Source organism: Hemitrygon akajei, chromosome 5 (genome assembly GCF_048418815.1).
Source record: "Hemitrygon akajei chromosome 5, sHemAka1.3, whole genome shotgun sequence".
Lineage (NCBI taxonomy): Eukaryota > Metazoa > Chordata > Chondrichthyes > Myliobatiformes > Dasyatidae > Hemitrygon > Hemitrygon akajei.
Window position 1 is genome coordinate 49776478 of NC_133128.1, and position 25957 is coordinate 49802434.

Genomic DNA, 25957 nt, shown 5'->3' on the forward strand with positions numbered 1-25957 from the left:
TTTTTGATTACTAAATTTCTTTTGAACATTGAAGTAATAATATAATTAATTGCAATTTCATCATGTCATCCCCATACAAAAATGCAGTCAATTCATTAGTTTCACCTCAGTCTGCAAAACCACCCAGAAATAAAATGGGGTAGCTTCTACATTTTATACCTGAGAGTACAATATCGAAAAGAAACACATGAATGTGTAATATAATGATGTAATTTTGAAAGATTTGACTTTTTATTTAAAAAAACAAAATCATTGAAGTGCTTTCCAAAGAAGTGTTCACTGTCAGGAGGAGAGAAAATGCACAGCCAATGTAGGATACACCTGTGGTCGTTTCCCTCAATAATTATACAACTTTAGATACTACAGTACTGAGGGGACTGACCTACCGGGGGGAGCCTTAGTGACCTGGTCTCCAGCACCAAGTCTGGTGATGTGGTTCAGAAGAGTGAAAAGGGCTACAGTGTTGACAGGAGGTTCCTTAGTCAGAGGAACTGAGAATAGGTTCTGTGGGTACGAAAGAGACACCCTGATGGTCTGTTCCTTCACTGGTGCCAGGATCAGGAATGTCTTGGATTGGGTCCGTGGCATTCTCAAGGGCAAGGGTGAGCAGCCACAAGTCTTCATACATACTGGCACCAATGACATAGGGAGACAAGGTGAGGAGATGCTGAAGAGATTTTAGGGAGCTAGGCAGAAAGTTGATGAGCAGAACCTTCAGGGTGGTAAATCTCTGGATTGGTAGCTGTGCCACATGCCAGTGAGAATAAGAGGAGGATGATTTGGCAGGTGAATGTGTGGCAGAGGAACTAGCGCAGAGGTTCAGATTTATGGATTATTGGGATCTGTACAACCTGTACAAAAGAGGTAGGTTACACCTGAACCCTCGGGGGTCCACACCCTTGCGGGAAGGTTGGCTTGAGCTGTTCGGGTGGGTTTAAACTAACTTGGTAGGGGAACAGGAACCAGATGTGATAGTGCTGAAGATGAGTTAGTTGGTTGACAAACAGAGGCAATGTGCAGTGAGACTCCTAGCAAGGATGATTAGGAAAAATTGAGTCAACAGGATGAGTCCCAACATAAAAGGTTGACAAATTTGAAAAGGATGAATACAGTACTGAAAGTGTTGTATTTGGATGTGCACAGTAGACAGAATAAGATAGATGAACTTGAAGCACACTTACAGATCAGCAGGTATGATGTTTGTAGGCATCAGTGAATCATGGCTGAAAGAAGATTATAGCTGGGAGCTTAATGTCCATTGTATTGAAAGGACAGGCAAGAAGGCAGAGGGGTGGGGCTGCTCTGGTGGTAAAAAGTGAAATCAAAACATTAGAAAGAAGTGAGAAAGGATCAGAAGGTGTTGAATAATTATAGATAGAGTTAAGGAACTGCAAGGGTACCCTGATGGGAGCTGTACACGGACCGCCAAACAGTAGTAAAGATGTGCTCTACAAAAAACAAAGGAAGATAGAAAATACATGCCCAAAGGGCAATGTTACAATAATCAGAGATTTCAAAATGCAAATAGATTGGTGTTGGAGTTGGATTCCAAGATGGGGAACTTCTAGAATGCCTACAACATGGCTTTTTAGAGCAGCTTGTGGATGGACTGACTAGGAGATCAGTTATTTTGGATTAGGTGGTGTGCCATGAACTGGAATTGATTGGAGAGCTCAAGGTAAAAGAACCCTTCGGGTCAAGTGATCGTAATATGATCAAATTCACCCTGAAACTTGAGAAGGAGAAGCTAAAGTCAGATGAATCAGTACTACAGTGTAGCAAAGGAAATTACAGAGGCATGAGGGAGGAGGTGGCCAGAATTGATTGGAAAAAAACACTGCCACCGATGACAGAAGAGCAGCAATGGCTGGAATTTCTAGAAGCAATTCGTAAGGCACAGGATATATACATCCTAATGAGGAAGAAATATTCTAGAGGAAAGATAGCACAAATGTGGCTAAAAAGAGAAATCAAAGTCAACATAAAAGCAGAAGAGAGGGCATATTATACAGCAAAAAAATAGTGGGAAGTTAGAGGATTAGGAAGCCTTTAAAAACCAATAGAAGACAAATTAAAAAAGTCATTGAGAATGTAAAGATGGGATACAAAAGCTAGCCACCCAATAATATTAAAGAGGATACCAAGAGTTTCTGTAGATTCACAAAGTGTAAAAGTGAGGCAAGAGTGGATATCGGACAGCTGGAAAACAATGCAGGTAAGGTAGTAATGGGGGACAATGAGATGGTGGACGAACTGAATAAGTATTTTGCATCAGTCTTCACTGTGGAAGACACTAGTACAGTAGTATGGCAGAATTTCCAGGTGTCAGGAGTCATGAGGTGTGAGAAGCTACCATTACTAGGGAGAAAGTATTTGGAAAACTAAAAGGTCTGAAGGTAGATAAGTCACCTGGACCAGATGGTGTACATTCCAGGGTTCTGAAAAAAGTGGCTGAAGAGATCGTGGAAGCATTAACAACGATCTTTCAAGAATCACAAGATTCCGGAATGGACCCAAGGGAATGGAAAATTGCAAATGTCACTCTACTCTTCAAGAGGACAGAGAGGCAGAAGAAAGGGAAATACAAGCCAGTTTGCCTGATCTCACAGTGGCTGGGAAGATAGAGGAGCTTATTGTTAAGGATGTGGTTTTGGGCACTTGGAGGCACATGATAACACAGGCCTATAGTCAGCATGGTTTTCTCACCATGCCCTCTCTTCTGCTTTTATGTTGACTTTGATTTCTCTTTTTAGCCACATTTGTGCTATCTTTCCTCTAGAATATTTCTTCCTCATTAGGATGTATATATCCTGTGCCTTACGAATTGCTTCTAGAAATTCCAGCCATTGCTGCTCTTCTGTCATCGGTGGCAGTGTTTTTTTCCAATCAATTCTGGCCACCTCCTCCCTCATGCCTCTGTAATTTCCTTTGCTACACTGTAGTACTGATTCATCTGACTTTAGCCTGACAAAACTGTTGCAATTCATTGAAGAAATAACAAGCAGGATAGACAAAGGAGAATCAGTTGATGTTGTGCACTTGGATTTTCAGAAGGCCTGTGACAAGGTGCCATACATGAGGCTGCTTAACAAGCCACAAGCCCATGGTATTACACAGATAAAGCAGTGGTTGATTGCTAGGAGGCAAAGAGTGGGAATCAAGAGAGACTTTGCTGGTTGGCTGCCGGTGACTAAGTAGTCTTCTACAGGGGTCTGTATTGGGACTCATTCTTTTCACATTAAATGTCAATGATTTGAATGATGGAATTGATGGTTTTGTTGTAAAGTTTACAGATGATATGAAGGTTAGTGGAAGGGCAGGTAGTTTTGAGGAAGTAGAAAAGCTACAGAAAGACTTAGATTAGAAGAATAGGTAAAGAAATGCCAGATGGAATACAGTGTCTGGAAGTGTATGGTCATGTACTTTGGTAGAAGAAATGAAAGGGAAGAAATGAAATGAAACCATTTTCCAAATGGAGAGAAAGCACGAAAAACTGAGTCTTTGGCCAGGATTCCCTAAAGGTTAATTGCCGGTTGAGTCTGTGATGAGGAAGGCAAATGTGATATTGGCATTTATTTCAAGAGGATTAGAATATAAAAGCAATGATGCAATGTTGAGGCTTTATAAAGCATTGGTGAGGTCTCACTTGAAGTATTGTGAGCAGTTTAGAAAGGATGTGCTGAAGCTTAAGGGGGATCGGGGGGGTTCCACAAAAATGATTCCAGGATTGATCAGCTTGTCATATGAAGAGCGTTTGATGGCTCTGGGTCTGTACTTGCTGGAATTCAGAAGAGGGGGTGACCTCATTGAAACCTATTGAATGGTGAAATGCCTTGATAAAACGGATGTGGAGGATGTTTCCTATGTGGGAGAGTCTAAGACCAAAGGACACAGTCTTAGAACAGATGAGGAGAAATTTGCTTAGCCAGAAAGTGGTGAATCTGTGGAATTTATTGCCACAGGCAGCTGCAGAGGCTTTATGTATTTTTAAGGCATTCTTGATTGGTCAGGGCATGAAGGAATATGGGTGATTGGGGGGGGGGGGCCAGGAGACTAGTCAAGAGAAAAAAATGGATCAACCATAATGAAATGGCAGAGCAGACTCGATGGGCCAAATGGCCTAATTCTGTTCCTATCCCTTATGGTCTTAAATACAGGCAATCATCATCATGTGCCATGTCATGATTGTTGGCAAATTTTTCTATTGAAATGGTGCGCCATTGCCTTCTTCTGGGCAGTGTCTTTACAAGATGAGTGACCCCAGCCATTATCAATGCTCTTCAGAGACGGTCTGCCTGATGCCAGTGGTCGCATAACCATGACACAATATGCACCGGCTGCTTATACGATCATCCATCATCGGCTCCATGGCATTACTTGACCCTGATCAGCAGGCTAAGCAGGTACTACACCCTGCCCAAGGGTGACCTGAAAACTAGCAGAGGAAAAGAGCACCTTTGGTAGAGACACATCTCCACCTCACCACCCTACAGCAGATACAACAGGATTCTGATATCAACAAAGAGAAAATTATATTGCTCATATTTACAAACCAGATAATCAATTTAGATAAAGGTGAGCCAATTTCAGAAATACATAGTATAAATAAGGAAAAAAATTGGTTTCAAAGAATATGACAATCAAATTTTAAGTTATACAGCATAGAAGCAGGCCCTTGGGGACGCAAAGTCCACATCCACTTCCCTGCATTCTCATTAACGGCCTTCAGACTCTCCCCCTCACCTGCACACTGGGGACAATTTCATAGTGGCTAATTAACCTATCAAACTACACCTTTGGCAATGGGCATGTAGAGAAACTGAAGGACCTGGTGAGAAATCCACACAATCACAAAGGCAAGTGAAGCTGGAGCTGTGAGGCAGGCCCGCTCGCTGCATTACTTCAAAATATGTCCTTCAAACAGTACTCGTTAATATGAAACTATTACATGCACTGAGAAACATAGAGAAGAGACTACTACAGCCAAAGCAGCATGAGACACAGGGGCAATTCATTTCTACCTCGATACAATGCAAATTCACTATCCCCTAAAAGCCAATGGTAAACATAAAAAACTAATACCAGCCTTCTGACAACATACAAAGTGCTTTAGCTTTCAGATTTCGGAATATTTTGATCAATGTAATAAGATACCTTGGAGGTGAAACCCCATTTACATTACATTTTCAGCTTACACATATACCCTAAAAGGTAATACTATGCAATATTTTTAATAATTTTCTGCACTGAACAATGTGTACATTGAACCATCAGAAAGGGAAAGCTATCACCACCTATGTCGTCCAAGTGAACAGTCAGTCTGTTTGGCATTGCCATCGTTCCAGACTCTGAATTTATGTGATAATAGTAAACAGTCTTTGTCTTACATTTGTTCATCACACATGTGTACTCATGCAGTCGCTCAGCACGTTAGATTTTCGTCAGCAACAATCTTGGCAAACTTAATGAATTTCTCCACTGCTTTGTGGTCAGCAGAAATCTTTAAAATTTTAATGCCATGACTTTCTTAAATTTCTGCAACCAGCCTGCTGAGTATTTATAATTACCTTCAATTTTCAGTTTTTCATGATAGATCTTTGTTTGATAGATCAGCATAACGTTAAATGGCAATATGTTCACTCCAATGCTGACAACTTTGCTCTTTCAATATAGGATCAAGATATTTATTTTTATATTTTTCATTTATTTCTGTTCATTACGTATGTGACACCTGCGCATCACCTGGGAACCTTCCCAGCGCGTTGCGGAATTTTCCATTTGTGATGTCACATCAGTGCTCAAAATAAATGGGTGTGTGCACGTGCATGTGTGTATAAATCCACGAATAACGAACAAAGAAAGTACGTTGGACCCTTTATTAAAAAACCAGCAAAGACAATGGAAACTAAAACTAGTGATAAAACAAAATAAGCAGTCTAAGCATATTCAAACATACTTAAGCATTAGCGATCTTAATGTATTTAAACTTTAATGTTAAACAGTCAAAAAATCCCATTCCCCAATCTACTCCCTGCTCTAGCGACCAAAAACTGATCTAAGACAAAGCATAAATGTGTAGTAAGCTCTTTGCTTCCACCACACCCCAACCCACGTGACAAATTACCCATAATAAACACGCAACATAAGACACAGTACAAAGTAGATGCACGTCTCCCACAGGGAGCTCAACCTGCATTAAACACTTTTAGTGCTTGATGCATGGAGAAGCAAAAATGGCTATTTCTGCTAAACTAAAAATTGATATAACAAATTTAATGGAGTCTACTGCATAAAGGGACATAGATTGTTAATGTTGTTAATGCTCTGCAGCTGCATCATTCTTAAAGCCTACCTTAAGACTTGAATCATAGTCCGTGTTCACTTTGAACATCAACCCTAGACGCAAGTGAATCTCGTTGGCTCGAGAGAAGCTAGGATCAATATAAAGCACCTCCTGAAATGCTTTAATTGCCCTGAAAACAGAGAGAAAATTAATTCAGTTTTCTTGTCCCATATTAATTCAAAGATGACACTTAACTGTCTTCCATAAGCTAGGTAACAGATCAGTTCTTTTTTTGCTGGCATATTTAGCAAATCTATAGAACAGAAACTCAAAACAGGATCAATGGACAAAAAATTCTGCAAATGCACATACAAATAAATAGCAATAAATAACAAGCATGAAATAACAAGATAAAAGTATCTTTAAATGAGAGTAGTTATCCCCTTTTGTTCAAAAGCTTGCTGATTGAGGGATAGTAACTGGTGGTGAGAATCCTGAGGCACTTGTATCTTCTTTCTGATAACAGCAGCAAGAAAAGCCAGTGGGGAAGCAACATCTCTAGAGGCAAGGGAACGGCTAATGTTTCACGATGAGACCACACATTAAGATCAGATCAACAGGATTTCAAACATAATTACAACAGTTAAAAGCTGATGGAAACATTTATATTTCCCCAAACCTACAAGAATTAATACAGAAATAAACAATTAAAAATTGAAAGTAAGACTTGCACATTGGATGCCGCACGTTAAATTTTATAGGTATTATCTGGAAGTACAGTTGCACTATTAGCTTTTCTGAAGTCTACAATCAATTCACCGATCTTACTTACATAGTGTGCAAGGCCGTTGCTGTGATACCGCTCAACTAGCTGATCTATTTCACTCCTGTACGCCTTCTCATCACTATCTGAGCATATTTTATACTCAGTCTACTTTATATACTAGCACACTAAGTATATTTTATATACTGGCTACTACCAGAATTAACAAGATGTTATAATTTATTGCAAGGCCAATTGAATGAAGTATGACAATTACATCCATTTATATTGCAGAGTAAGTTCACTGGACCAATACTTGGAAATGGGCACACTGCCTTGAAGATAGATTGTGCAGACTAATCTTGTATGTGGAGTTCAGAAGAAAGAAAGAGGTGCTGACTGAAACATACAAATTCTTAGGGATCTCTACAGAATGGATGTAACAAGCGTGCCACCTCATGGTAAAATCTAGTATCGATTCCCAACAAGGGCGGTTATGTGTCCTAAGGGAGTGTTAGGGGGAAAGCACAAGTCGGGGCGGGGGGGGGATGTATTCAAGATTCTTTGGGGGAAGTGGGGGATGGAGAAGAGGGAAGATAAGCAGGATCTTAACTTGAGGCACAAGACATGATCAACCTTGGTAGAGCAGGCATTTCCAAAAAAGACATGGAACACAAGAAAAACCGTAGGTCTGCAAGTGGTGTGCGGTCAAGAACCATCTTTGGGGATGATGAGACCATACATGATTGGACAATTGCACTAACTGGAATAGTATAAAGCTAGCTTGCCAAACAGCAGCTTTATTCAGACTAACATTCAGATTCCAATCTGAATCCCTATCAATGTAATTTCCGCTGTTGCGATCTCCTTGCTGTTTCTTTGCGCGCCACTACCATCACTGCATGTGTCAACTCACTGCTGTTGTCAACATCCGATAGGCACTCCCAGTTTGTGTTAATTTTTAAACTTTGATTAATGATGGATAAATATATACGGCACAATCTGAGGCCGAAGGCAGTGGAGCCTTGAATTCTAATCCTGGTAAGAAACAGAAACTACAGAACTTGTGTCAATACAATGTTAATGGTTTTTATTCCGTTCCGTCAGATCAGCAATGCCACATGTGTCTTATTTGCAATACTGCACTGTCCAATGAAGCCACGAAACCATCAAGATTGCAGGAACACTTTCGTAAAAGACATCCTGAAAAGGCTACTTATGGTTTTACTCAATCTCATAATTTCTCATGTGGAAAATCTCATAATAGGTGAAAGATTAATAATGCCTGATCTATCAGAAGTGCTCACTACTGTTCTCAAAATGAATGTCAGTATTTTAAAATCAATTCATCTTGAGTAATAATTCCGTAGCTCATCATATTGATGAAATGAGTGAAGACCTTGAGTATCAACTCCATGCAGAGCAAGACAACAGAATTTGGGAACACCTGTATGAGACAATTGCGGGACAACAAGGCATTGCTAATGACATGTGTATGGTTATCAAAAATGGGAAAGGTTATGAAGAGATTTTCTTTCGTAAAAAGTTGAAAACAAATCAATCTACAACGAGCTCAAAATGTACATTGAGAATAGAAGTATTCTGATTAGGAACATGATCTCTTATGCAATTGATTGCCATGCTGGTTTAGTGGCATTTATGAAAAAATAAATTCCAAGTCTGTTTGCAATCCACTGTCTAATTCATTGTCAACAACTCACGGCCAAAAACCTCAGTCAGTGATTTTTTTCAAGCACAACTCTTGTAATATCTGCTTGTCAACACAATTAAAGCTCGTCCATTCAACAGAATATTTTGCCAGTTGTGCCAAGATAACAATGAAGAGTTTGAACGCTTGCTTCTTCACATTGAAGTGTGTTGGCTGTCAAAAGGCTGCCACTTAAAACATTTCTTTGAAATTCTACACAGAGACCTAGCTGACCTGTATGACATAATAAATATTCTAAACGTGAAAATGCAGGGTGAGAGTTCAATTAATTCCAGACAAAAAGCGAGTGTCCAATTTTATCAGAAAATTGGAAATATATAAGCAAAACATTGGGAGAAGAATGTTCTCACATTTTCCCTGCATGGAAAGTATGGCACTCTCTTTCACAGTGATTTGCAAGAGCACTGCTTACACCTGCAGTCACTCAAGAAGGATTTTCATAATCAATTCAAATATTTGAACATTCTAGAAGTTCCAAACTGGGTAGTTACCCCATTCCTTTGCAAGATAGAAGAACAGGAAGGGAGCTTGCAAGAATAAATTAACAAAATTAGAAATGAAGAAACAAAAATGTTTTTCAAAATTGTCGGCTTTTGTGGTATATAGCTACACTGTCATTCATACAAAGTTTTCTGGTCTTCAGAAAAGAGCCATACTGCTCTTCACTGCATTTCCATCCTCCTACCTTGTTGAAAGAGGCTTCAATGCAGTGAACCACATACTCACAAAAAACAGAAACCACTTGGACACTGTTACATGTAAGGACTTAAGGCTTTTGCTGTCTCAACTTGAACCAGATTTTTCAACTCTTGCTAAAAACCAAACTCAAGGATCACACTGACGTCAAAACTGTTGCACAGCACTCAGGTACTACGTAAGCTAGGTTTAAAGACAAATACAAATTTAAAGAATCATTTTTCTCAAGTTAGCAAATGGTAGATATATTTTTACACTATGGGAGTGCCAGGAAGCATACTGTGCCTAAGAGGGGCTTTGACAAGTATGAAGCCGCTTTAAGGGGGGTGTTGAGCTAAAAAAGGTTGGGAAATACTGGTTTAAGAGAAAGGATCACCCTTTTTGAGATAGAAATGGGTACTTTTTCCTCACAATTACAAAAGTAGTTGGATATCTCTCCCCTAAAACACAATGGAAACAAAGTTGTTTTTAAACGCAGAAGTTGACAAAATTTTGATAGGGCTGAAAAGTCACAGATAAGTGGTAATGCAGTTACAATCAGATCAATCATAATTTTACTGAAAGCAAAGCAATACTCAAAGGGATTACTCAAGTATTATGATTGTATGAAATTAAGTGAATATCATATATAAAGTTATCTAAATACGAGTAAACTTGATACCTGATAAAAAGAGAAAAAACGCTTAAAATAAGAGTTATATTTTAGAGATACAGAAGAAACAAGCCTCAGGCAACTGAGTAGAGATAGGAAATTACTTCTGTTCTGGCCTCTAGAGGTACAGTTTGTTTTCTATGAACATCACTTCTTGCACAGTTTAACCTGAATTTCATACTGAAACACATGATGGAAAGACATCCGTCTCCATCCCCTTTATTTGCCCTTGAAACAGCAATATCTGTGAGCTTTAGGTTTTGTTAATATCAGAAAACATTCAGTAATCTATTTTGAAGGAAGTATTATGTCTATCAGTCTTAAGATATTGTTGTACCATGAGTTTACTCTTATTTATACAGCTTAGTTATGGAGTGTTATGTGTGTGTATTACCTTGGTTAACGTCAATTGCAAGAATAATTAATGGTATTAGTATATTCAGACACACAGCAATTCTGTATTGAGTTCAGTATGTGTTTTACTTAACTTTCCACAGCTTTACAACTAAGATATCATTAAAATCCCTAAAGAAACCTTCCATCTCGAGTGATTTTTAAGATGTTTAACTCACTGCATAGCTTAATATATCCATAGTGCAAGGGCAGTAGAACTTCCATAACAATGTGCCCCGTTACACATTCTTTGGAGATCTGGTTGTATTTGTCTGATAACAGAGGAAGTTGGCTTTGGTTGAGACAAGTGTGTTTTGTTCTACTTCGTCCTCAGTTCTATCAGCTGCCAAGTGCTGCTTTGCTCCCACTGTAACTTAAAATTATCATTCATCATCAATGATTGCCCCACATCTCTAATCAGTCACTACTTTAAGGTTAAACTCCTCACAGTAATGCCAAAGTATTTACTCCACTGTGATAGGTAACTTCACAATCTTAGTTCCCTTTCACGTTGTGCCTTTTGGAAATTTCTGAAGTGGACCCATGCAAAATACACTGCAAAAAGACTATAATGCACAATAAGAAAACAGAATTGATGTAAGTAACTTAAATGATGACTTTCAATTTTGTGAGAATAACAACTTAAGAATGCAGATATCTTTTACCCTCTCCTCTCGACTGGAATCTATCACTTACAAATAAAACTATTTTTATGGTCTCTTCAACAATTGGATTGTTGGCATTTGGGGAATTATCAATAGTTCCTTGATCACCATACATGATTAAATCAGTAATATACATTAGTTGTGATCCTCAAGTTTAATTCAATTTTTCTTTCAAAATAATCTCTTATCAATCTCATAAGCACTTCAAGGCAGAATTTTGCATACATTTCTATTATTAAATTATATGACTTTGCACATACAGAAGCATTGCAATTTTGCAAATTAACTGGGCTTGAATACATCACTTCCATTTCTCTCATTGCCATGTGCTCTTCCTATATCCTGTTCCTTCATACTGTGTAAATCTAGCTTTCATCACCTTTCCTGCTTCTTGTCAAAGGCTTGGATTACCCTTCAATTTGCCTTTTTTGTCACTTTGGCCTCTGAGAAAACAAACAGACTTTAGATACTGTGCCTTGTTAAAAAGTATTTAGCCCCAACCCTTTGCTCAAATAAATAAACCCAGGTATTTTGATCAATTTAACTGAGAATTTTTATTTGTGAATCACATGCTCTTTTTTCATAGTAATGCCCAAAACACACGGAAAATTGTGAAGCATTAAAAACTAATTCAAAAACTGAAATGTCAGCAATTCAAAGTATTCATCTCCTTTCATCAGTACTTAGTCGCGCCATCTCTCGCGGCTATTACAGCCAGTTATCTTTTTGAACAAATCTCTATTAGCTTTGCACAACATGATGGAGCAAGATTTGCCCATTCCTTCTCGCTAAATTGCTCAATCTGTGCCAGATTAGTCGGGGAGTACCGATGGTGAACAATTTTGAGGTCTTGGGATATTCAATAGGATCAAGGTCAGGACTCTGACCAGGCCACTCAAGGATGTCAATTTTCTTCATTTAACACCATTCCATGGTTGCTCTGGCAGTGTGCCATGGGTCACTGTCCAGCTGAAAAATGAACTTCCTCTCCAGTTTAAGCTTTCTGGCAGAGGCTAGCTGGCTTTTGTCCAGGACCTCTCTGTATTTAGGAGTATAGTATTTAAGATTTCTAGTCCCTGCTTCTGAAAAGTATCCCCACAGCATGATGTCACCTCCACCATACTTTACAGCAGGGATGTTGCTACCTGGCTGATGCAGATTTAAGCCACACATACCGCTTAGTGTTGAGGCCAAGAAGTTCCACTTTAGATTCATCTGACCACAAGATCTTTCTCATCCTTACAGTATTTTCTAAATGATGCATGCAAGGCCTTTATGGGCAAGGATATGCTTTTTATTAGCCTACACTTTTTCCTTGCCACTCTTCCATAAGTACCCTTTCTGTGCAAGACTTTAGAGATTGTGGAACCATGAACTTCATCTCCAAATGCAGCCACCAACTTCATAGTAGCCTCTCTTAAAAGTCTCTTCTCCACTGACTAAGTTTAGAGGGGAAGCCTGACCTAGGCAGTGTGGCTATGGTTTCATATTTTTCCCATGATGGAATGCACTGAGCTCTGAGGCATGTTCAGTGCCTTTGAAGTGGTCTTGTACCCTTGGCAGATTTGTGCTTCTCTAAATTCAGTTCCCTAATTTGTCTTGAATGCTCTTTTGTCTTTATCTATCATACTGTTGGACCTTATAGGGGGTGGTGGGAGCAGTATTACTTATGAATTCATTCAAAACTGGTGATCCTCCAATTTTCATCATCAACAAATTGGGCAAATTGGCAAGGTAATGAATAGTACCGCACCTGAGGAATGTTAGCGTAGTAATTACCAAGAGGATGACTAATGCCTCACAATTTTGATTTTTAATTTTAGTAAACGGTTGACAGGTTTTGGAATTTTTTGTTTGACTTGATAGGATGCACAATATTGTGTCGATTAGCTCAAAAGACCTATTTGAATGTATTTTACATTTAGAAAATGAGAGAGTAAAATGTGAAAATAGTTATGGAGACCTAATACTATTCCAAGGTAATGTATTATCATAATTTCAAGGCTCCAGGCTGAATGGACTACTTCTGTTTTGACTGTCATTTTAATCCTTAAAGTGTCATACCTTGTTTTTAACCAGATCATTAATTCAATTCCCTTTACCCTTTTTCAGTGGCATTATCCCATTCAATATACTATTCTTTCAGTACAAATGATGTAGGATTAACACTTTAGTACAAAGAATGAAAGATAATAGTTTCTGCACAAAACATTAATTTCAAAAATGCCTTTGAGGAAAAAGTCATAACAGAAGAATATAAATCAGATTTCATATTTTATGGCTGGTACAACTTTGCTGAGGATACCATCAATTGTGTGCATGGTTTTAGAATTTCCCACTGACCTACATTACCTTTGCCTTAAAAACAACAGTACTTACAGATTAAAATCTTAAAAGACAATAAATAGACATGTAAATACATCCTGGCCAGTCAGGAATTAGTGCAACTTAATGACACCATGTGGTAAAAGCATGCAGGACAGCAAAATGCAAGTGAATTTCCACTGAGAATAAAAACTTTTAAACACTGAAATGAAAGCAATGCTCCTGCCCTCTAAATTACCAAAGTAAATATTTGTCACCATATACAACCCTAACATTAATTTTAATGTGGGCATACTCAATAAATCCATTAAATAATAACCATGAGTCAATGAAAGGCCGCACCAACTTGAGAGTTCAACCAGTGTGCAAAAGACAACTTGTGTAAATACAAAAAAGAATAAATAAATAAATAAATAAATAAGCAAGCAAGCAAGCAAGCAAGCAAGCAATATCAAGAGCATGAGATGAAGAGTCCTTGAAAGTGAGTCCATTGATTATGGAAACATTTCAATGAAGGGGCAAGTGAAGTTGAGTGAAGTTATCCCTCTGGTTCACAAACATGATGGTTCAGAGGCAATAACTTTTCCTGAACCTGGTGGTGTGAGTCCTGAGGCTCCTGTACATTCTTCCTCATGGCGGCAACAAAGACAAATCATGTCCTGGATGGTGGGGATCCCTGATGATGGATGCTGTTTTCCTACAAAAGCATTTCGCATAGATCTGCTCAATTGTGGAGAGGGCTTAACCAGTCATGGACTGCAACATATCAACTACATTTTGTCAGATAGTCTATTCAAGGATATTGCTGTTCCCATACCAGGTTGTGATGTAGCTCGTCAATATATTCCACTTGATGTCTATAGAAATTTATCAAGGTTTTGGATGTCACGCTGAATTTTTGCGAACTGCTAAGGAAGTAGAGGTGCTGCCATGCATTCTTTGTATTTGCAGTTACATGCAGGGCCCAGGCCAGGTCCTCTGCAATAACAGTAAGAAATTTAAAGTTGTTGACCCTCTCCACTTCTGATCCTCTGATGAGGATTGACTCATGGACCTCTGGTTTCCCTCTCCTGAAGACAATAATCAGCCTCTCTGTCTTAATGACATTGAGTAAGAAATTGCTGTTATAGCACCAGTCAGCCAGATGTTCAATCTCCCTCCTATATGCTGATTCATTACCACCTTTGATTCAGCCCACTGGTGTCATCAACAAATTTGAATATGGCATTGAAGCTGTGTTTAACCACAAAGTCATAAGTGTAAAGTGAGTAGAGTGGGGGGGACCAAGCATACAGTCTCGTGATGCATCCGTCCTGATGAAGGTCATGGAGGAGATATTGCTGCCAATCTGAACTGATTAGGGTCTGCAAGTGAAGAAATCAGGGATTCAATTGCACAAGGAAGTATTGAGGCCAAGGTCCAGGAATCTTGAGGGGATGATGGTATTGAATGCTGAGCTGTAGTTGTCCTGCTGTACACTCCTGGTGTATGCATCTCTGTGCTGTCCAGATGCTCCAGGGCTGAATGACCCATCAGTATCTGCTGTGGACCCGCAAACTGGAGCAAATCTAAGGCACTTTTCAGGCAGGAGTTGATGCTTCATCACCAACCTCTCAAAATACTTCTTCACTGTGGATGCAAGTGCCACTGGCCAATGAGGCAGATTACCACATTCTTCTTTATACTGGTATAAACTGAAGCCTGCTTGAAGCAGGTGGATACCTCAGACATTTAACCACTTGCTTCAGCAGTCTCAGTGAAAACTCCAGCCAGTTGATCAGCACAGGTCTTTAGTATTTGCTCAGGTACTATAACTGGGCAGGTAGTTTTTTGTGGGTTCACCCTCCTGTGGGAGTTTGTGATGGTTCCTCAACGTGTTGACCATCAAAGCGAGCATAGGAGGTAATGAACTCCTCTGGAAGTGAAGGGTGGAGAGGAGGAAAGCAAGCTGGTGAATTCAGCTGAGAGCAGGAAGGTAGGTGGTGGCGGTGGTGGGGGGGGGGGGCGGTATAGTTGATAGGTGATAAATGGAAAAGGCAAAGGGCTGAACAAGATGGAATCTCTTAAGAGTTCAGTACACCATGGAATGAAAGGAAGGAGGTAGGGAATCAGAAGGAAAAAAGTGAGAGTGATTGGCAGGTTGTGAGGGTGGGTAGGGGAAAGAAAAGGGTAATGGGGCCAAAGAAAACAAAGTGGGGAAAGAAAAGTGTTTATAGAAAGTTAGAAAGATTCATGTTGATGCCAGCAGAATCAGAATTGTTGATGCCATCAAGTTGGCAACTACCAATATAGAATACGAATTGTTCCCTCAATCTGCATGTACCCTTCAACTTGGCAGTGGACAGACACATCAATGTGAGAATGGGAAATGGAATTAAAATGGCTGGCCACCAGGAGATCTGGCAACACGCTGGAGTGAAGAAGGAGGGGACCTACAAAGAAGATCTTAACTGCTTACAAAGCATCTCCCAGTTTGCTTCAAGTCTTACTAATATAGACAGGTCATATCAAGAGGAACAGATGAAATAAATAACACCAATGGATTTATAATAGAAATGCTGCCTCGTCTGTTAAAACTGTTTAGGGCCTTGAATATCGGTGAGCAAGCAAGTGTAGGGATAAATGTAACACTTAGCATGGGTGCAGGGAAAAGTGCCTGGAGTCCGAAACTGCAAGGAGAAATGGGCAAACAAGAAGAGTCATGATGAGAGCATTCTATTTTTTTGTGGGGGGGGGGGGGAGAAAGAGTGTCGGATACAGGCCAATGGGGTAATAAATGAGGACAAGGAAAACCCTATTCCTGATTATCGGGGGGGGGGGGGGGGGAGGTAGAATGGAGTGAGTACAGCTGTGCAGGAAAAAGATGTGGGTGAGGGGTGCATTGAAAGCAGTGGAGAAGCCCTGTTTTTTGAAAAATTATTACATCTTGGTTATCCTGGAATGGAATGGCTCCTCATGAGAACAGGTGTGGTGGAGAAAGTGGTACTGGGAAAATGGAATAGAACCCTTGCAAGTGACAGGGTGGGATAAGGTATAATCACTGAATTTGATGAGAATTCCCCCCCCCCCTCCCCCGGTCAGTGTAGGAGCCACGTGTCTATTTTCTGTCTGTATTGTATTTTGTGATACGTTTATTATAATCATCTGTCACATGGGTTAGAGCATGGTAGAAACAAATGAGTGTAGTAACATCTTCATGCTTGGCTTTAGTTAGTTCTTTAGTCTAGTAGACAGGGGGATAAACCACAGGGAATATTTATTTTATTGACTGCTAACTTTATTACTTGGCTAACTGGAACGCAATAGCCTAATTAGTTATGCTAATTACACTATTATACTGCTTAAAATCACTAATATTGCAATTGGACCGCTAATTAGACAGATATGTCGCTAATTTAGTTTTGTTAGTTTTTTTAAATTGCTACAAGATCATTAGGCTTTGTTCGTTTCATAATAAAGGATTGAATATACCTTTTTTGACGCAGAAATTCATTACTTGGAGTGCATCATAAAGTGTTGAGTACTCTGGCTTAAGTCTCCCAGCGGTTTTGTCTGGTTTTCAATAACCGCTACAGACAGCTAGGCTAGAAAGTAAAGATCACATGGGATCCAGGCTCAGCTGGTCAGCTTGGCTTGGTGGAAGGAAGCATGGCAGGGGAAGGCCGCAATTCAGATTAAAGGCCCGTAACCAGTGGCATTGGTGCTGGGTCCACTGTCACATATCATCTAAATTAATAATTAGGATCCCAACATCGTAAGCATGCTTAGTAAGTTTGCAGATGACACCCAAATTGATGGTACTGTGGACAATGAAGGCCATCTGACATTAGAAGAGACCTAGACAAACTGGAGAAGTGTCACAAAGAATAGAAGATGCACTTTGACAAGAGTGAGACAGAGCAGCATTTACACAATAAATGGTATATCCTGAGAATTTTGTAGAACAGAGAGGGTACCCTAGAGGTAAAGATACAGAGTTCCCTGAAAGTGGCAATTCGGGTAGTGTGTTTGGCAATGCTTGCCTTCGTTGGGAAGGGCACCGAGTATAAAAATTAGGACATGTTGCAATTGTATAAGTCAGGCAAGTATTGAGCGTAGTTCTGATGACCCAGCTAGAAGAAGGATGTCACTAAGCTGGAAAGAATGCAGCAAAGATTCAAGAGAACAGGAGGGCCCGAGTTATAAGGAGAGGCTGGATGGACTGGGACCTTTTTCCCTAGGACGCAGGTGGTTGAGGGGTGAGGGATGCAATAAACTTTTAGGGATGTCAATATGGTGGATGGTCAAGTTTTCTTCTGCCAGGGGAAGGGAGCCTAAAACTAGAGGACATAGATTTAAAGATTTATGGGGAAAGATTTAAAGGAACTCGAGGACAGACTTTTCCCCCCACACACACATGGTCAAAATATGGAATGATCAATTGAGGTAGGTATAATTACAATATTGAAAGTGGTAGACGGATACAAGAGGTTTACTCAACATGGACAAGTTGGGCCCAAAAGCCTCCTCCTGTGCTGTATAATTCCATGAATCTATTCTCAAAGCAATTTGCATCAATACCATTAATACAGTCAGTGTGGCACATGCATCAGCTTAGATGAAAGAAAGGCAGATGTTAAGGGAAGGTATTCCAGAACTTAGAATATGGGCAAACATGCAATGATTACATTTGAAGATGGTCAAGAGGCCAGAATTAGAGAAGCACAGCTTTTTCCATAGGGTTAAAAATATCCTGGAGATTAACAAAACAGGGAACAACAGTCACTGAGATTGCACTACTTTATTTAAAAAGGCATTGCTTAACTGAAAGCTAACCTATCATAGCAATAATGGGTATGGGAAACATAACAATAATTAATAAATAGCTAGCAGATTCTGGACAAGCTTGAGAAATAAAACAAAGTACTTTTCCAGGGGTGCAGGGAGTGCATAGTGGAGAAAGTATGAAATGTACAGACATAGGATGAGAGCAGGTATGAATGTACAGTATTGATGGTCAAAAATCTAGTTTGTGCTAGTAATACATCACTAGATCTTTAAATGACTATGTTAATACTCACCAAGAAATAGAAATTATTTTTACATTCTTTACTTGAAGTTTAAAGTCACTTAGACAACAAAAGCAATAGCATATCTTCTAGTGTCTTCAGTTCTATCTGCTGATCAATCAGATCAAAGTTTCTTAATCAACTCTCATTGTCCTTAATTTCTCCTTGTAGGCCAAAATACATCAATCATTAATGACTGAGCACACAGAGGCCCAACAATTTTTCCTACATTTTCCCTACATTCACAATTGTTTGATGAAAAAACTCATCTCAAACATAAGATTTCATTCCAAAACTATGACTCTCCACAATTTTGTAAACTTGAAGGGCACAATACTATATGTATTCAATTTCAAAGTGGGGCTTAACTGCAACATTGTATCCATTCTTAACCAAAGTAAACAACGATAAACCCTGAACTCCACATATTTTCTTGCTAAAACTCCATATAATTGCAGATTAACATCCATTCCCTGCAACATTTGCTATAGAGGCCAGCTTGCAATCTGCCTTCCTCACTTGCTGTATCTTTTTCTCTTGCATAATTCATTCCGTCTACAATTTGTGACAGAAACACAAACCGACATTTGCTAGATCCTTATCCAAAATTTCTGGGTGCACTGTGATTGAGCTGGGCAGCAGTCTGCAATCACAAGTGGAGCAATGTAGAAAGAAAGGCTGGAGGAACTCAGCAGGTCAGGCAGCATCTACCGAAATGAATAAATAGTTCACGTTTTGGGCTAAATCTCTTCATCAGGACTGGAAAGGAAAGGGGCAGGCGCCAAACAAAAAAGTGGGTGGAGGGGAAGGAGGATAAGCTAGGAGGTGATATGATCGAATTTACCCTGAAACTTGAGAAGGAGAAGCTAAATTCAGTTTATACCAGTATTAGAGTAGAGTAAAGGGAGTTACAGAGGCACAAGAAAGGAGTTGGCCAGAAATGAATAGGAAAAAAACAGTCAGGGATGGTGGCAGAGCACCAGCAACCAGAATTTTAGGGGGTATATACATCCCAATGAGGAAGAAGTATTCTTAAGGAAAGATGACACAAACATGTCAACAAGAGAACCCAAAGCCAAAATAAAAACTGAAGAGAGGGCATATAATAGAGCAAAAATTCGTGGGAAGAGGATTGGGAAACTTCTAAAAACCAACAGAAGGCAACTAAAAATGTCATTAATATGATTGGCATATTCCATCTGTACCTTCTTAAAGAGGATACCAAAAGTGTAAAACAGGCAAGAGTGGAGAGGTGGTAATGGGAAACAAGAAAATGGCATACAACTAATAAGTATTTTGTGTCAGTCTTCACTAACAGTATGGTGGAAGTTCAAGGCATTAGGAAACATGAAGTATGTGAAGTTACTTTAACTAGAGAGAAGGTTCTTGGGAAACTGAAAGGTCTGAAGGTAGACAGGTCACCTGGACCAGATAGTGTACGCCTCAGAGTTCTGAAAGTAGAGGCTGAAGAGATCGTGGAGTAATGATCTTTCAAGAATCACTAGATCCTGGAATGCCTCTGGAAGTCTGATCTCAGTGGTTAAGAAGATGCTGGAATCTATTGTTAAGGGTGTGGCTTCAGGGTACTTGAAGGAACTTTAAAGAATATGCCACAGTCAGCATGGTTTCCTCAAAGGAAAATCTACTGGAATTCTCTGAAGAAATAACAACCCAGGTGTAGTGTTCTTGCACAGGTGTAAACTCTGAACTAAACACCAAGTATAAACCGGTCAATGAGAGGCGATTCCAGTAAGATTAACCGTTTACTGTTCACTCTTCCACATTAACGTACGGTGAAAACTGTTGATAAAACAATACAAAATATATACAGTATTTGTTTCCTTCTTGGCATCACATTTACATCATAAATACTTGCAAAAGTAAAACTACAACAACTATATTACATTAAAGTGCAACATAGTCAGAATCTACCTACGCCATCGACTGGCTTTAAATACACTTCAACACAAACTATCCGCAACTCTTTAAATAACAAAGAACATAAACTTTATCAACCATTACTTTTAACAGAATCAGCGTTAACATTTTTACTTCAACATATCGATTATCTTATGAACTTACGGCGTTGCTTCTCTGATGTTTCTTAGTGCGTAGAAAGAAAACTTTTCTCGCGCTGATCCTGCACACACAACCCCCTCCTTCCCGTTTCTCCAAACCGGTATTTTCCCACAGGACGCAGCAAAACCGGGTGTGACGTCATCGCATGCCGCGATATATCACAGACAACGAATTTACTTTCAACAACCTTAACTTTAAAAAATAATTACAAACGAATTACTAAAGCAAAAATATAATAAACTAAACAAATGCCTTAAAGGCAACACACTCCCCGCTTGACCTTCGTAAGGTCACTATGAACATAATACAAAACTTCAGTCTCTAAATCGGTCCTTAGGTAGAAGTAGAACGACTTCTGCAACTGGCCTTTGGTTAAGTTTTCACAACACCTTGGTCAGAAGTTTTCAACTCAACCTTCCTGACATGTCCATCCCTACTAGGGAATGTGGCAGTGATTCTGGCCATGTGAATGAGGAACACAAGTCCTCTCACTAAAGAATTCAAAATGGAGAACCGCTGAAAGCGTTCGTTAGTACGTATTGATTCTTCGAGGTAGGTGACTCCTGTTTGTATTTGCGGCCGAATTTCCGAGTCTCTTTTGGGTTCAATCAGCTCAAATGTCTCACTCATTTGAGTTTTTTCTGTTGGTGGCTGATACAGAAAGGGGCTCCGGAGAACCAGGATGTCTGCACCAGATGGGATGCAGGTAAGGATCTCGATGCATGGTCTGCAGGGTTATCCTCGGTACGTACATAATGCCATTGTTCAGGCTTTGAAGACAGGCGGATACGTTGAACTCTATTATGAACATACCCGTAGAAATGTTTTGATTCATTAGAAATATAACCAAGCACTACTTTGCTATCTGTGTAGAATTTGATTTCATCCAGCTCTAGATCTAGCTCGTCCTGGATAAGATCCGCCATTTCCACAGCCAGGACAGCTGCGCACAGTTCAAGCCTTGGAATAGTTGGCTCGGACTGAGGAGTGAGCTTCGCCTTACCGGTTACAAATCCTACTTCAACTTGACCATCCTTCCCGACTACTTTCAAGTAAGCCACAGCACCGATGGCCTTGGTAGATGCATCCGAACAAACACACAATTCTGTGTGCGCTGCCTCGGTGGGTGAGGTCGCAGTGTACCTACATCAGATATGAAGCTGTTTCAGATCTTGACGTGAATCTCTCCAAGCCTCTCATTTGCTTAGCTTGTCTTCTTGTAGGGGAGTATCCCAGTCAGAGAGCTCAGAGGTAAGTTCTCTGAGAAGGACTCTTCCCTGGATCGTAACTGGTGCCAGTAGACCAAAGGGATCGAAAACACTGTTGACAGTGGTGAGAGCTCCACAGCGAGTAAATGGCTTGACCACGGTCGGCACAGAGAACGTGAATGTGTCAGTCGTAATCTCGCAGAGGAGACCCAAGCTCCTTTGTGTGGGTATGGTTTCTCCATCTAAATCTAGGTCTTTGATTGCCGGAGCACAGTCATCGTGTGGAAAGGCCACCATTACTGCCTGACAGTTTGATGCGAACTTGTGCAAGCGGAGGTTTGACTTAGCGAGTGAGGCTTGTGTACGTCGGAGCAGATCGATTGCTTCGTCTTCTTTCTGTAGCGCTATCAAGCCATCGTCAACATAGAAGTGCCTTTCTACAAACTTAACGGTATCATTGACGTGCTCCTGTGCATGGAAAACGTGGACTTTCATCCGGTACACAATGACTTCCTTGTTGATATCATTGTCCTTGTGCCATAAGAAACGGAGGAAATTGCGATGGTCCTCTTGTACTAAGAAGCAATGGAACATCTGCTGGATGTCCGCTAAGATTGCGACCTTCTCCTTTCGGAAGCACAGCAGGACCCCGTGAAGGGCATTGTTGAGGTCGGGGCCTGTGAGGAGCACGTCATTAAGGGAGATACCAGCGCACTGAGCACTGGAGTCAAGGACCACCCTGATCTGATTGGGCTTTTGTGGGTGGTAAACCCCAAACGTTGGGAGGTACCAGCACTCCTCGCCTTCTCTCAGTGGCGGTGCTACTTCAGCATGTCCATTAGCGAAGATCTTCTCCATAAATGCTACGTATTGTTGCTGCATCTCAGGTTTCCTTTTCAGGGTTTTTTGCAAGGACGTGAACCACTTGACTGCCTGCTTTTTGTTGTTTGGCAAGCGCTGGCACGATTCTCTGAAAGGTAGTGGGGCAACCCAATTATTTGCTTCGTCTCTGAAGACCTTGGTGTCCATTATTTTTAAGAAGATGGCGTCTTGTGCTGATGGAGCAAGTTTATTATCATGCTCAGTTTGAGCGAAGACTGACTGTCCCAGTGTCTTCTCGGTTACTTTACATTTGTTAAAGCTTTGTCGTGCTTCCTTGATACACATGAAACTTGTGCAGGGTTGAAAAATTGAATGGCAGCCACCCTCTAGCACATTGGTCTTGAGTGTGTTAACTGTCAGTTTGTGTACATGGCCAAGGCACACCTCTCCTATCACCACCCAGCCCAGATCCAGGCGTTGGGCAAAGGGGGCGTTGTGTGGTCCATTGACCTGCTGCCTGACCTTGTGCACCTGGAGAACGTCCCTTCCGAGTAGCAGGAGTATTTCTGCTTTTGGGTCCAGTTCTGGGATGTGCTTGGTAATGTGGTGGAGATGCGGCTGGTGTCGCACAGCGTTTGGTGTTGGGATCTCAGTGCGGTTGTTCAAAATTTCATTGCACTCTAAGAGTGGAGGGCGACAGATGACAACTTTACCATCCAGGGACTCGAGCTGGAAGCCTTCTGCCTTCCTTCCATATGCTTCCACGCTGCCTGAGCAAGTTCTAAGGTAGCATGGGAACTGATTACTCTCAATGTTGAACAAGTCAAAGATCTCTGGTCTGACTAGTGAGCGATTCCTCTGGTCATCCAGAATTACAAAGGCTTTGATGGCCTTGTCTTTGGCTCCCTTAGGGTACACCTTAGTGAGGCAGATCTTTGAACAAGAACGGCTTGACTGACCTTGACCGCAAACTTCTGTGCAGCTCGAGTTGACAACAGTTGTCCTGGAGTGAGCCACTCCCTCCCCACCGTCCTGTTGTGGGGGTGAAGGAGCGTTGTCGGTTTGCGGGTAACGGGCCGGGATGCATGGCCCCATCGTGATTAGTGCTATTACATTCCGGGCACTTCACAGGGATCGTACACTCTCTAGCAAGGTGAGAGGTAGCGGAACAGCATTTAAAACGTATTTTTTTTTCCTTGAGAAGGGCCATCCTCTCTTCAAGGGCTTTTTTCCTAAACGTTCTGCATTTTTGATGGGGTGGGGTTTGTTGTGCAATGGACAATTCTTGCTAGGGTCACTGTTAGTTGTAGAGACTTCAGTTTTACGTACCGAGACAGGTTTATTGATGTTAAAATTATTCGAAGTGGATTTGACTGGCTTGGTGTGAATTGTACTGCTACCTTGACTCATGAAGCTAGGGTCGTTTCGATTCTTCGCCTCCTTGCACACAAACCTAGTGAAATACTCAAAGGGAGGAAATCGACCATCGTTCTCTTCCTTGTACTCTGAGCCAACAGACACCCACCTTTCCTGCAGCCCAAATGGAAGTTTGTCCACAATTGGTCTAATCCCATATGAAGTATCTAGGTATGACAGGCCAGTTAAATAGCCATCTTCTTTAGCGCCTTCAATCTCCATGAGTAGATCTCCGAGCTCTCTTAGCTTAGTGTGGTCTTTGGCTGACACCTTAGGAAAATTTTCCAGGCGTCGAAATAGTGCCGTTTCAATAATCTCAGGGGCCGCATAGCACTCCCGAAGTCTCTCCCATGCTTTGCGTAAGGCTAGCTTGGGGTTGTTAATGTACACTGAACGTATGCATCTCACCTGTTCGCATGATTCTTTTCCCAGCCATTTTGGCATAAGATCTAACTCTTGGGCTGGTCCGAGCTGGACTCCACCGACAGCGTTGGCGAATGAGGAGTACCACGCAAGGTAATTTTCAGGCTTATCGTCAAACTGGTATAGTCCTGAAATGACGAGATCTCATCGTGCTAAATACAGTGCCATGGGTTCAGCTGCAAGTGGCATGCTGGCTGGGGGAATATGTCAGTGGGTATATGACTGAGGGTGTACATTTGTTATGGGATTTGCTGTTCTAAATTCAGCCTTTGCCTCTTCGCTTGCCAAAGCTGGTAAGTTTGGTGTCGAGAAGTATTTGTCATCTGCCCTTTCATTCTTGAATTCGTCATGAAGTTGCAAGGGTGAATTGTCTTCCTCAGATGGATACGATGCAATTGGGCCTCTCCGAGACTCCTCATGAGGTGGGACGTTAGCATATAAGTATGGAGAGGAAGAACAAATCTTCAAATCCACTTGAGATCGGACGTAGTTGCTAGTGCGTTCCAATCTGGTCCTTTCTGAAGTAGATTATACTTCATCCAGAACATGCATTTCTTCAGCATTTTCTAATATATCTGCTTCCACCCTGGCAGCTTTGGCTTCTCGGTGTAGCATCAGCACTTCCAACTCTGACTCTATCCTTACCTTTTCCAACTGGTTTTCGGCTTCTCTGGCAGCCGCTTCCATTTTCAATTTTGCTTCCTGTTCAGCATATGATGCTCGGACCTTAGCGGCTTCTGCTTTAGCTCTTGCATGGGCAGTCTTATTTGTTGATGCCCTACTGCTCCTGGCGCTGGATGGCAACGACTTGATGCTGGATTATGATGCCATCGTAGCACTTGAAACGCCTGGTAATGCCGCCTTTTCACTGTAGTGTTTTTGCACAGGTGTAAACTCTGAACTAAACACCAAGTATAAACCGGTCAATGAGGCGCGATCCCAGTAAGATTAACCGTTTACTGTTCACTCTTCCACATTAACGTACGGTGAAAACTGTTGATAAAACAATACAAAATATATACAGTATTTGTTTCCTTCTTGGCATCACATTTACATCATAAATACTTGCAAAAGTAAAACTACAACAACTATATTACATTAAAGTGCAACATACAGTCAGAATCTACCTACGCCATCGACTGGCTTTAAGTACACTTCAACACAAACTATCCGCAACTCTTTAAATAACAAAGAACATAAACTTTATCAACCATTACTTTTAACAGAATCAGCGTTAACATTTTTACTTCAACATAGATTATCTTATGAACTTACGGCGTTGCTTCTCTGATGTTTCTTAGTACGTAGAAAGAAAACTTTTCTCGCGCTGATCCTGCACACACAACCCCCTCCTTCCCGTTTCTCCAAACCGGTATTTTCCCACAGGACGCAGCAAAACCGGGTGTGACGTCATCGCATGCCGCGATATATCAAAGACAACGAATTTACTTTCAA

The 25957-nt window shown here is 40.8% G+C and overlaps 1 protein-coding gene across 2 annotated transcripts in view; it reads right to left on the minus strand.

The window, feature by feature from the left end:
* Positions 1-25957, minus strand: part of kdm6a (lysine (K)-specific demethylase 6A) — a 216224-nt gene that overhangs the window by 128352 nt on the left and 61915 nt on the right. For both annotated transcript variants that reach the window (XM_073045508.1, XM_073045507.1), the window contains exon 6: positions 6353-6473. In XM_073045508.1, coding sequence (XP_072901609.1) covers positions 6353-6473 — 121 coding nt within the window. The remainder of the gene's footprint in view (positions 1-6352; positions 6474-25957) is intronic.